The 13,562-nt window shown below is 49.9% G+C and overlaps 1 protein-coding gene across 3 annotated transcripts in view; it reads left to right on the top strand.

Annotated features, from left to right (window-relative positions):
* MYO5B (myosin VB) overlaps positions 1-13,562 on the top strand; it is a 142,731-nt gene that overhangs the window by 19,926 nt on the left and 109,243 nt on the right. For all 3 annotated transcript variants that reach the window (XM_031507267.2, XM_031507268.2, XM_031507269.2), the window contains exons 2-4: positions 6,888-6,998; positions 10,875-11,046; positions 13,388-13,532. In XM_031507267.2, coding sequence (XP_031363127.2) covers positions 6,888-6,998; positions 10,875-11,046; positions 13,388-13,532 — 428 coding nt within the window. The remainder of the gene's footprint in view (positions 1-6,887; positions 6,999-10,874; positions 11,047-13,387; positions 13,533-13,562) is intronic.

Below are 13,562 nucleotides of genomic sequence, written 5' to 3' on the forward strand. Positions count from 1 at the left end.
GGCAGGCCTGGCAGAAGGGAAACTCAGTGTTTTTGTGGGGCAGTGCTGCCCTGCTCAGACCCCAGGAGCTGGGGAGGGGACTTGCAGCAGCGCCCTGGGTGTTGACGTCTCTTGGAGCTGCTCTAACCACGGTGGGCACGAAGTTTTGGAGGGCTTTGCAGGGTTTGGTTAATTCTGCCGTGGAGCACATGCTCCAGCACTCCAGGCTCAGCCCTGCAGAGGGAAGAGCCCTGCCTTGCACGCCGTGCCTCACCAGGCTGCTCCCAGCTCCCAGCCTTGGCTGTGCTGTTCGGAGCCACCCAGGGAGGAGGCTTTGGATCCACCCAGGCTGTGCTCAGCCTGATCCCGGCTGGAGAGGACTGCAGAGACACCCCGAGTGCTGCCAGCTCCCATTAACCCGGCCCAGCCCTCCCCTGCCACACCTGGGGCTGCTCCCAGCTGTTTGCTAGGGTGGTGCAGGTGACAGTGCACATCCCCTTGCTGGCCCTGCTTTGGTTTAGTTGCTTTTTAAAGGGTAGAGAAGCAAAGTGAAAATAGAAGTTGCTGCACTGCCCGGAGCAAACCATGGTGTCCCAGCCCACGAGGCAGTGGCTCCCCAGCCCGGGGTGGGGGGAACTGCCTTTTTTACCCCAGATTAAGACCAGATTGTTTATTTGCGCTGTCCTGAAGCACCTGGGGCTTTACCTACTTCTGCAGCATCCGATGACTTACTGGGAGAGGAATTCTGCAGTGAGAGCAGGACTGTGTGTGCACTCAAGACCTTGACGCTGAACTTGTCACTCTTAATTAGACCTGTGATAACGAGCGACGCCGAGATGCCACAGAAGAAGTGGCGGGGGAGATGTTGTGAGCACATGAGTTGGCTTTTAGTAACATATAAGACTATTGATTAGTCTTGGAATCTGTCCTGAAAATCACAGCTAATTAATGAAAAGCCTTCAAGGGTACCCCGAGTATTTCTGTCCTGGTGTCAGGGCTTGCCTGCAGCCCCCCTGTGCTTGGTGCCAGCTTTCTCTCTGGTTTGGTGGCATGGGGTTGGTGCAGTGATGAACTGCAACCTTTTAAATGCCCCTTCGTTAGAAATGCTTCTAATGAGCCAGTGGATGAATGCTGCAGATGCTGCTTGCCCAAGCACTGCCCAGCTGCTGTGACACATTTTCAAGTCACCATCGGAGTTAATTTGGGCAGGGAATAAAGTTCCACAGGGAGAACTAAAGCAGATTTAGTGCTGGTGGGAGACTTGGAGCCATCCATCAGCATGACAGCTCTTCAGGGGGAGAGGAGAACACCCCTGTGTCTCGAAGGCATCAGTGAAGCACAAATTCAGGGGCCTCTGCAGTGCCCAGGGATGGAGAGGTGCTCCCCAAAATTTAGGAGCCCTGCCTAAAATTTGGGCTTTGTCTGGGTGTGCATTTGTGTGTTTGTCCAGGGTCCACCTCCACTAGCACAAGGATGATAGGGAATATGAGGGGTGGTGTAGATAATGCCCATCTTCCTTGGCTCTGCTGTTTGTTTTTGTACATTTTTATGAGCCCTGGGAAACACTCAATTTGTTTGTTCTCATGTTGAGGAATTAGAGATGTTCCTGCAGAGTGCCACTGTCTTTCCCTTTACATTTAACACCCTCAGCAGGTTAGCACTTTCATTCTGTAGCTCAAAACAATGTTTTTTGTGCTTTTTAAGAAGTAAAACACTATTTTCCCTATCCCTAGAGCATGATGCTGTTGTAGTGTGTGCGCCCCACTTGGAATTGAAATGATGATTTGCTAGTTGTTTTGGTGTTTGTGGGGATTTAGAGTGAGGAAGAAGCTGGTCTTTTGCTACTGGAGTTCCCTGTTTGAGTGGATACCCTCTGGGCTTGTGCTGGAGATGCTGGATTTGTGTTTTTTGTCCCCAGTGTTGGGTACCAGCGCCGGGAGAAGTGTGCAAGCCTGGGACATCCCTGTGGCAGGCAGGGACACCCTCAGCCACCCCCTCCTGTCCCCTGTGAGGCTGTGCCAGCTGGTGGTACCCAGCAGCAGGCCGAGAAGCCAGACCAGGCTGAGACACCAGGGTCAGCAGGTCCGGCAGTCACGGCACAGCTTAGAGAGCCCTGACCCAAATTTGAGCTTGGCTTGTCTGTCGGGCAGGGGAGAGATCGCTCCTGGGATGAAAATCTTATCCAGAGGATGGGAAAGGGAGGATTATGGTTTGCCATCTGCCTCGAGATTCAGTAATGTAAATAATGATAAAAAAGGTAATGATCCACAAGTCCCTTAATGGAGATATTTTGCCTGGCTGCCAGAGCACCTCGTGGTGCCTTGCTGCGTCATGGGCGAAGCAGATTTTTCTCCTGAGTCGCTGCCAAGTGGGGCAGAAGGGAAGTTTAAGGCTGCAGGGCACCCAGGAGAGGTCCCTTTCCGTGTCCCCCTCCTGCCAGCACACATCCAGTGGTTCTCCCCAGCACCCATGGGCGCAGCAAACACAAACACATTGACCACAGCAGAGTCACTCCTTCAATAACCCCCTGTGGGACCCTGCTGCCTCGGGCACAAACCCCCTGTGCTGCTGACCCCAGCTCAGCCCCAGTCTGTAGAGAGAGAAGCTGTGGACATCCAGACAGGGGCTGCAAGTAAAGTCTTTTTTTTTTTTTTTTTTTTTTTTTAATTTCTGGAAGAGCATCTTTAAATTATTTCTGGGAAGCGATCTTCGATTCTAGTTTAAAAATGAAAATAATGAACAGAAAAATGATACCCCAAGTGTGTGTGATATGGGCACTTTTATTTCCACTTACAGCATGCACTTTCCTCTTGGTTGAGAAGAGCACATTTTGGGAAAACCTCAGTTTTAGTAATAGATATCTTGTGAGTGAGATCTGCAAGGTGGTTATTGGTGTGTTTGAGTGTAAGCTGCTTAGCCATTCACAGGCTGTGTGGGAAGCCAGGGCTGACATTTGTGCTGGTTTTTCTTTCGTGTCTATTTTTAGTCCTCTTCGAAAGCATCCAGCAGTAGTGGACACTGAACAATATAGAATGAGGTTAGCAACAAGCCCACTGCAAAGGAGAAAAAAGTAGAAGTGTGTTTACTTAACAGAGAAAAATATACAGAGATTTGTCCTGATTTCCACCTTGTTCTAGTTAAAATTTGTGCATTCACCTTTGATTTTTTTAAAAAAATCACTCTTTCTGTTTTCTATAAAGTCCTTGCATAAGATTTTCTTAACCTGTGTGGAAGAACCTTTGTCACGACATGCTACGTGCTCACCTCTGTCACTGAATTCCCAGTGGTGAGGTGGTTGTTGCTATTTTATTGCCAGAATTCTGGGTTTGCTGCTGTGCCCTCCCTCTAGCTGCAGTTTGCTGGAAGGATTCCCCTGGAAAAATGCCCTTGACCCAGGAGCAATGAAAACTTCCTGGGGTCAGCTGTGAGTGTTGGCATTCCTGAAATAACTCGGGGGATTAAAACCCAGTAATAATAAAGATGGATTTGCTGATGTCCAGCTCGCCACGAAGACTTGCGACCGCCAAACAGCCCAGATGAAGCTGAGATCACTGGTTTTTAATATTTTTTACTTAATGGAAGATGATACAATTTTCTTAATGTAATGAAAATGATGCTCTGTCCATGGAGTTGTAACTCCTTGCCTGCAGACCTGCATCTCTCCTCGCTGAGATGGAGCACATTGCCCAGAGCTTGCTGGGAGTGCCTTTGGCCAGCACTGAGGGCTTTGAAACAGTAAAACAAGACCTGCCTCTTCTAATTTAATGTTGGTTTTAATCTGCATCCGCAGCGGCAGCCTGCTAAAATCTAAATCAAATCAGGAGGTGGGATTGAATTTATTAAGCTTCTGCTTAAGCTGTGTGGAATAATGCAAGAGGCAATGAGAGCACTGAATGGATTTAGTTTTACTGGGGATCTGGTTAAAAAAAAGTCACAAAGTAAACCATATATTTTTTATAATTTTCTTTTTGGAGCTGGAGCATATGGAGCTATTTCTAGTTAGTTTTAGCATTTGTTTAAAGTCATCTTTTCTTAAAAAATAAATTTAAAAAGGTAAAATGTATGGAAGCCCTGGAGTGTCTGGAAGTTGAGTGGCTTGCCCAGGGTTGTGTCTCCTGAGCCCAAACTCAAGTTAATCCTTCATTCCCAATGCTTTGAGATGGGCCCGTGTGCCCTCTGCTTTTCAACAAGCTCCTCCAGCAGATCAAGAGGCTGTTGAAGCTCTCAGGAAGCCTGGACAAGGATTGTGAAGTGGTAAAATGATGCTGGAAATGCAATTATGGGAAGCAGCATCTCACAGGGATGCTCTCCCCACCCACGCCTGGGTGGGCACCTGCCAGCGCCCTGTTTTTGGTGACACGGTGGCCCTCACCCGAGTGGGCTGACTTGTCAAAAAGAGGGGGTGTGAGGCTGTTTCGGGGCTCAGGTTGCAGAGGTCAGAGGCAGGGAATGCAGGGGAGGTGAGGGGGGTGAGCCCAGCGTGACCCCACCGGGGGCTGCCCCCAGGCCTCCTCAGGCTCTAATTAAAGCTGGCCTTGTAAAGACTCACCCGTGACACAGTGCTTTTATCCCAGCGCTGTGTGGTTGACATGTCTGGGATTTATGGCTGGAAGGGAGGGCTCGGGTGGGGGTTTGTGCAGCAGCCTGCCCTGCAGGGAGAGGAGGACGGTGGAGAAGCCCAGCAGGATGAGTGGTGTTCCCCCTCTCTGGATATGTGCGTGTGCACGCACGAGAGGACGGCATTAGGGATGCTTGGGGAGCTGCATTCACTGCAGCCTGTGCCGACAGCCCCTGGCTCTGCAGCGGGGTGGGGAGCACTCGGTGTGGGGAGTGCTTGACTGCACCTGGGACCTGCCAGCATGGGCTGTCACCAGTGCTCCTGGGGCCTTGCAAACACATCTGTACTGTGTGGTGCATTCTGTCCTGTGTGGTGTGTTCTGTCCTGCATGGTTCATTCTGTCCTGCATGCTGCATTCTGTCCTGTGTGGTGTGTTCTGTCCTGCATGGTGTGTTCTGTCCTGCGTGGTGCATTCTGTCCTGTGTGGTGTGTTCTGTCCTGCATGGTGCGTTCTGTCCTGCGTGGTGTGTTCTGTCCTGCATGTTGCATTCTGTCCTGTGTGGTGTGTTCTGTCCTGCATGGTTCATTCTGTGCATGGTGTGTTCTCTCCTGTGTGGCCCTTTGCATGTGTGTGTTTGCACAAAGTCTGGGAAAATCAGTTTTATTATTATCACTATTATTGTTATTATAACTCCGCAGTGTTGCGGGCAGGGTGGCTGGTGGATGAGCCCACACCCACCAGGCTGTGGGCAGTGGGTGCTGAGAGCTGTCACCCTCCTGTCACACCTGGGTGGCTCCTGGCCGTGGCTGGTGGTAAATTGCTGAGGGTGGCCCGTGGGACCTCTTGCTGCTGCTGCCAGGTTTCACCCCCAAAGGCACCCCATTTCAGGCTGCTCCAGGGTCAGCGTGTCCCTGTCTGCAGCCACCAGTCCAGGCAGGTCCCGGGCTCAGCCCAGCCCCGTGTGCAGGTTGGAACATTTGCAAGGTTGCCAAGACCAGCAACACCTTGTGTTTGAAGCTGCCCTGAGCTGGGTACACCCTGATCCTTGGCTATTCTGGGCACTTTCTTTCAGCGTGTCTGAATCTCACTTCTTGCCATTAGAGAGCTGGCACTGGATGAATCCACATCATCAGTGGGGAAGCGGCTGGTAGGGGTCCCAACCAGCCCCTTCCCCACTGCAGCCTCCTTTCTTTGTGGCAGGGGAGCACTGAAAGCTCATGAGGTGCTAGAGCTGGCATGCTGAGAAAATTCAAGTTTTCACATCGTTTCCCCGACTCCCTGGTAAAACTGTTGTTCTGGGAATATGATTGTGTGGCTCCATTAACATCTAAAGGTTCCTGCTGCTGTAGCTATTGAGCAGTTCTAAAAATAATTACGTGTGATAACATACAAAAATCTATTGCTTTTCAGCTGCAAAGTGGCCTGTCAGGTGGTGGCTGCTGCTGTGTTAACTCGTTGGTTGCCACAAAATGTTGCTTGGACATTGTGTGCTGGGGTTTGGTTTCAAATGAAGGCCAGAAGCACCTCTGGGGCTCTGGGGCTGCTGTCACTTGGGTTGGCTGGCATTTCCCCCAGCCCCTGGTGCTTTGAGTAGGAATAAGATGCTGTAGCTCTCATTTCAATCAGCAGGAGGAACAGGGTGGAGAGCTGCCCCAAAGGATCAGTAAATCTCTGGTTATTGGAGGGTTCCTGTTGGTGCTGTGGGCTGGAGGGGTCCAGCACCAGCCTGGCTCTGTGAGTCCGACAGCCTCATGGGCACTTGGGCTGAGCTGCACAGGTCTCCCTTGGTGACCCTAGCTTTGTAGATACAAAAGGAAGGTTAAATTTAACCTAATTGGCTAATTCATTTAAATCTAAGTGTGTTCCTGGAGCCTGTTTGTGTGTTCACCCCCAGCTGAAGGAGCTGGCTTTGGTGTCCTCATTTGCCTGCCTCTGCCCAGGGCTGTGGCTGGGGTCTTGCCCTACACACTTTGGTGTAGGGATTGATGGGGGTGAATCGTGATATTTCATTAAAGCCTTCTGGCAGGCTGTTTTTTTCTTCCCAGGGAAATTAAATTCCACGTTTACCTTGAGACTTTACCCTGCTTTGTTAGATTGGTAACGAGCCAGTGTACACCTTGTCCAGGGGAAAATTAGACTGAAAAATTAGACTTCTGGTCTGTAATTTACCCCAAGAACTAAAACTGGATTTATTTTTTCTTTCACTAAAATAAATGGTTTAGCTGCATTGACTTTACAATAAGTGTGAGGCTGCATTACTGCAGAATTAATTTATTTCTCATTTAATTTCCCGAGGTTTCATCGTGTTTAAACTTTTTCTTTCTTTTCTTTTCTTTTCCACCTCTCCAGTACACTAGGGTTTGGATTCCTGACCCTGATGAAGTTTGGAGATCGGCAGAAATTATCAAGGATTACAAAGTGGGAGATAAAAGCCTCCAGCTGAAACTTGAAGATGAAACTGTAAGCTTTTGAATGTCATTATTCTTTTTAGCAATTTAAAGCTTCGAATTAATGCGTGAAGAAGGCTGAGCCATTTCATAGTTTCTGTGAAGTGGTTTAAAATGTGTTTTATTGCTTTAACACTTCCAGCTTTTCCCTGCCTGGTCCCTCCCTAGACACTTGTGTTAGAGTAGGCTGAGAGAAAAGCCCTTGACCTCCATCATCTCTTTTCATCTCCTGGCAAACTTGTAATAGTCTGTGATACCAGGATGTATTTTTTTTAATAGCAGCAGTGTGTCAGAAATGCCAGTTTGTGCTTTTTGCTGCTGAACAAACTGTGGAGAGCACGGCTGGTGGCATCCACTCAACCTGGGGTACTGATGGAAAACCCACACACGGCTCAGAGGTGACTGCTGTGCAACAGCTTTCTCCACGCCTTAGTTTTTCTGAGTATAATCTTACATAAACCTCTTTTTTCCTCTGCTTTATTTTTAAATAAGAACAGCTTTTAAAAGGCAAAACCACAAAACTCATTTAAATGTAGATGTTCTCTAGCAAGCGCTGGCTCTAAATGCACAAACAGCCCGGGCTGTAGCATGTATACAGCCAGCAATTAATCATCCCCAGAGCAGGACAGAGGCTGGGGAGGAGCAGCTGCTCTCTGTTCCACATAAAAACCTCGTGGAGTGGGACACTGGGTGACAGCAGGGAATTGCAGATGAAGTTAACCACGGCATTTGCATCAGCTGCAAATTCAGTTTATGGGAAGGGAGCAGCCGTGCTGTGTACCCACCATGAGCTGCCTGCTGTAGCAGGAAGAATAAATACATTTTTCATGAAGAATTGCACCTAAACCATCTTTCTTCATGGAGCAGGTGGGGTTTCCTGAACTGTCTGGAGTGTGATCTGCTCTGATATCTAGAAGAGTTAGTAGAGACCACCCACTAGAAAATTCACATGTGCCAAGCAGGCCGAGCAGCTCCCATCCCCTCCAAGCCAGACAGTTCCCCACTGTGGGGAGCATTTTCACCATATTGCCTGGTGGAAGATGGAGAACAGGAATGAGCTGTGGTTGATTAGGCAGTTTGTCAAAACAGTTTTTCTTTCAGAGCAGCTAAAGCATGGGCTGTTGGCAGTGTGTGAGGGTGCCAGCTTTGCAGAGAACGTTGTTGATGTTGGGATCTGCACACAGTCCTTGGTGCTGTTGCTTTTTCCTGGCTTGGCCTCTGTGGCTTTCGTTGTCCTGCCCAGTTTGCTGTTCCAGCATAGGGCAACTTTCTGGGGAGGATCAAGGATGGAGGATGCTTGATGCCTTTTACCTTCCACAGTGATAAACCTGGATGAGGAGATGCACAGATGCTACCCTGCAACCCCTTGGGAGCACCAGGCATAGAATCACCATTTTATCGTGGAATGGTTTGGGTTGGAAGGAGCTTAAAGTTCATCCCACTCCACCCCCTGCCACTATCCCAGGGTGCTCCAAGCCCTGTCCAACCTGTCCCTGGATGTGTCCGAGGATCCAGGGGCAGCCACAGCTGCTCTGGGCGCCCTCCAGGGCCTCATTAGCAAAGAATTTACTCCTAATATCTTACCTAGGCCTACTGTCCTTCAACTTAAGGTAATTCCCCCTTGTGCTGTCCCTGCCTGCCTTGTCCCCAGTCCCTGTGCAGCTCTCCTGGAGCCCCTTGAGGCCCTGGCAGGGGCTCTGAGCTCTCCCTGGAGCTTCTCTTGTGCAGGGGAACAGCCCCAGCTCTGCCAGGCTGGCTCCAGAGCAGAGGGGCTCCAGCCTGGCAGCAGCTCCGTGGCCTCCTCTGGGCTGGCTCCAGCAGCTCCACGTCCTTGTGCTGCTGGAGCCAGGGCTGGACACTGATGGGTGCCCATCCCACCCACAGGAGCTCCTTTCTTCCTCTTATGCTGAGGCTGCCAAAGAACACCTGCTCCTATTGCTGAGACCTACAACCCCCATCTCCCTTCCTGGTTGAGATCTCCTGCAGTTTCGGTACTTGGGCAGGAATTACTGTTTTCCTCTTTAATCTGGATATTTCCTTGGAAACTAAAGGGACTGAGGAGTCCTGCAAGGTCTAATCCTTTTGTGCAGCTGAGTTCAGGATCAGCAACATTAAAGTACAAGGCAATGAAAGGATTACCAGGTGTTGTAGGTAGTAGCTTAATAAGCATGCCACAGTCATGGTGAAAAATGGAACATCTCATTTTGGGGTTGTGCTAGAGATCCAGGATCTCTGGGAGTGCCCTGTTTAATGCTTTCCTGTATGAAGCCCTGCCTGGATCTGTGTCATGTTGGACTGAAAAGCTCTAGCAAAGGAGAGCAGCACTTTTGTGCATCAGGTTGGAGATCCCAGCACTCGTACTTTCAGGGGATTCAAAGCTGTAGAAAGCCTTTTGCTCCTGACAGCCAGCATGCATTACCCAGCTGTTCAGTGCTTCCTTTTGTCCTTGTGCTTTAAGTGAGTCTTCATGTGTTTTGTGGTTTCTGGCTCTGCTCTGTATGCAGGAGTGCTCCCTCCGAATGAGGAGCTGACTGTAAAATATCACAGGGCATCCCTGGTGTGTTTGCCATTAAGATGTGAGACTGACTGCAAACTCTTGAAAATTGGCATTGACAACATGGAACTGGAGGATAAAACTAGCCTGAGGTTCTCAGACATGCTGAGAGATCCTGTCCTCATGCACTTGGGTCAGCTTTCCTTGTGCTGTTTTCACGGGCAGGGATCCAGTGGTTTTGTTGGAAGCTGAGATTCCTCCCTTCTGATGGGAGCTGAGCATCAGGCCTCCTTTCTGAGGTACCCTGTGGGAAGCAGCATCACTGGCAATTTGTTTTCTTTTCTCTGTAAAGAAAAAAAGTGCAGTTTTTCTTTAGTTGATGGCTCTGTTGCTCATTTGGGGATGATTCAAAAATAGCATAAGGCTGCCCATATGCCAACTTCAGCGGCGTAACCTGGCTCCTCAGACACTTCAGCAGCAGGGATGCTGTGCTTCTCCATGTCCTCTCTGCCTCAAGGGGTGCCAGGTTTCAGGTATAAAAGCAACTGGAAATAAAAATGAGCAGAGAAATCGCTCTGATGGTAAGAACATGGTCTAGTTTGGATGAAGCTGCTTGTCCACTAGCAGGGAGATGCTTAGATCAGATGAAGCTGTGGGTTTCTGTATGCTGCCTGCCACTGCTCGGAGCTGGCTGAGGGCTGTTTGTCCCAAGGCTGGCCTGAAGGTGACTCAGGTATTGCCAGGTTGGCGCTCGTGGACCCTCAGTGTCCACCAGGACAATGTGATGGTCAGCTCAAAGCCATTACCAGAGGGGTGGCCTGGCAGTTTGTCATCCAAGTCCCCATGGCATTTATCATTAAGGGGCTTTTAATTTAATTTAGAGCAGGGTGTGTAAGTGCTTAGCATTAGCAGGAGTTATGCCTGGAAAAGCTACAAGCCATTAAAGGAGCTGTTGTCTGTGGCATTCTCTCTCTCTCAAGACTTTTTCATAGAGGAGCTCAGAGAGAAGAAAGAGAAAACAATTTCTATTTCTGCTCCGTGTTTTTCCCATGTGGAATGTGTTTGGAGAATTGTTTAGCTGGGATGATTGCTTGGTTGAATTCTGGTGAGGATTCTTTGAGCCTGATGGCCAATCCAACCCACCTGTGGCTGGACTATAAAGAGAAAGTCACGAGTTGTGAGTTATACTACTACTAGATATAGTAGTTAGAATAAGTGGGTAGGTAGTTTTAGTATCTCCTTTAAATAGCATATTCATGTATTATTGCATAGTTATAATAAAGAAATCATTCAGCCTTCTGAACTAGAATCAGACATCATCATTTCTTCCTACCGGGTTCACCTGCATTTACAATAGTTGTTTTTTGTTTCTGTGCTCCTCGTGCGTCTCCTCAGCTCTACGAATACCCCATTGACCTCCAAGGGAGCGAGCTGCCCTTCCTACGTAATCCAGACATCCTGGTGGGGCAGAATGACCTGACAGCCCTGAGCTACCTGCACGAGCCTGCGGTCCTGCACAACCTCAAAGTCAGGTTCCTCGAGTCCAACCACATCTACACCTACTGTGGTGAGTGTCCAGACCACATGTTCAGCTCCTGAAAGGTTGTGGGGCCATGGAGAAACCCCTTGAGACCACCAGCCAGATGCTGCAGCATGAGGAAAGTCTGGGGGCAGTGGGTTTAGAGGGGTGGGAGGCATGAGTATGTGTTAAAACCAGAAGTGGTTTTTGAGGGCTGGTGCACTGTGACCCTGCTGAGCTCTTAGTGGGAACATCTTGACAGATGAGTTTGAGGCCAGCCTCGAATGTGCTTGGCAGCCCCCACAGGGGAAAAACAGGACTTAAAAAATCAGTCAACAGCAGCATGCCAGAGCAAGATATTACTGATGAATCTCCATAGCAGGTTTTCCTCCAGAAAAAAGTGCAAAAAACCATTCAGTGCTGCCATTTCCTTCCTTTTCTTCAAGGCTTTGGGAATTATCTAACTCCCAAATTCAGAGCAGGAAGAGGGCAAGTGTGACCTTGGGTTTGTGGTTTTTGGGGAGGGTGCCTTGCCAAAGCTATGCAGGGCAGCAGTTACCTGTGGATGGACAACAACAAGTTGCGGCTTGAAAAATTAAGAGGAAAGGAAAGAAGGCAATACATAGAATGTCAGACTTATTTGGGTTGGAAGGGGTTTTAAGAATCATCTTGTTCCAACCCCCTGCCTTGGGCAAGGACACCTTCCACTGTCCCAGGCTGCTCCAAGCCCTGACCAACGTGGCCTGGGACACTCCCAGGGATCCAGGAGTAGCCACAGCCTGCCCACCCTCCCAGCCAGCAATTCCTAATTCCCAATATCCCATCTGTGCCTGCCCTCTGGCCCTGGGAAGATGGGAAGCCATTGCCCCTTGTCCTGTTGAGGCTGGTGTGTACAGCTGTGGCTGTTTTGCAGTTTGGGGCTGCAGAGGAAATGCTCAGCAGGAGGAGATGACTTCTTAAAGCAGCGCCCTGAAAATACGTAGCCTCTGTGGCTCTTAGTGATGCTAACTTTCAGTATTTAATGATGTGTAGTGTTGGATTACTGGCCTAAATTGCAGCCTTTTGCAGCTGCACGTGTGTCTTCAGTCACCCACTGGCCTGCTTTCATCCAAAATCAGTGAGGTTTCATGAGAGCAGCTTTTCATGAAGGTTCGTGATCATCTGGAGCACAGCATTAATGGCGATGCAGGCATCTGGGCTGTGTAGGTTTAGTTGCAAAGCTCTGCCTGACTGCAGCATGCCCTGTGCTTTGGTTATAAAGTGGCTGGGAAGGGCAGGAAGGTGCTGGTCCGAAGTGAGGAGACCCCTCAGCTTGGTTTGCACTGTGGTTTTAGTGAGTCAGGGAAAACTGGGGGTGACCTGAGCAGAACAGGGAAGCAAGCAGGAGGAGCAGGGCTCGGGGAGGTGAAGCAGCTGGGTCAATGTCCTGCAGGGGCAGGTGGTGCGACAGACACTGACCTTTGCCTTTCTGGGTGTTTGCTGCAAGATGAGAGTTCCTGTGCTAGTTGGAGTGTGCCTGAGCCCTTGACCGGCCAGGCTGGGAGCACAACACTGCCCCACAGCCAGGAGCACCATGCTGGCCCCACAGCCAGGAGCATGATGCTGGCCCCAAAGCCAGATGTACCAGGCTGGCCCCACAGCCACATGCTCCACGCTGGCCTCACAGCCAGGAACACAACACTGACCCCACAGCCAGGAGCACCATGCTGGCCCCACAGCCAGGTGCTCCTGGAGCTCCTTGCAGGGACAGCTGAGATCTGCCTGACCCAAAACTCCTCAGAGGTGGAGCTTGGTCAGCACCTGGGTGCAGAGCAGCTCCCTGGAGCCCACGGGAAGCACATGTGTGGCTTGGCCTCTCATTAGGTCCCAGCTCAGCGCCCGGAGCTGGAGAGGAGGCAGACATTAAAGTCTCAGAGCAGGCTCTGGCATTCCTTTCCTGTCATTTATGTATTTCAGTTTGATTTGGGCACATTCTTTGTTAGGTGTTTTTACTCGCAGCCCAAGCCAGGGGAAAACCGAGGATGTTTGTTTGGGTCTAGAAGAGCTGTGGTTGCACAGAAATTTCTTTTCTGTAGTGCTGGCTTAGGCTGCATTGATCTCTCCTCACACCTGCAAAGTCTGTCTTCACACAATGGAGATTATTGCACATTTTTGCTCTTCTCACCAGCTTTGTGCATCTCCTCTGTAGCTGTACAGGGGCTTACTGCCTTGCTCTTGCAGGGGATGCTGAGATAAGAATTACAAGCCCTTCCCCATTCACTTTCTTTGTTAATGCTCAATCACTCTATTTTAAAAATCTTACTGAAGCAACTAACACAAGCCCTGAAAACCCTGAAATATGGACTCCCTGCTTGGTTTGTGAGGTACCTGCCTGTCTGTCTGCCCTCAGGTATCGTCCTGGTGGCCATCAACCCCTATGAGCAGCTGCCAATCTACGAGCAGGATGTCATCTACGCCTACAGCGGCCAGAACATGGGGGACATGGACCCCCACATCTTCGCCGTGGCCGAGGAAGCCTACAAGCAGATGGCCAGGTCAGTGGGGGCCCAGCCACAGGGGTTTGG

This window comes from Lonchura striata, chromosome Z (assembly GCF_046129695.1).
Source record: "Lonchura striata isolate bLonStr1 chromosome Z, bLonStr1.mat, whole genome shotgun sequence".
Taxonomy (NCBI): Eukaryota; Metazoa; Chordata; class Aves; order Passeriformes; family Estrildidae; genus Lonchura; species Lonchura striata.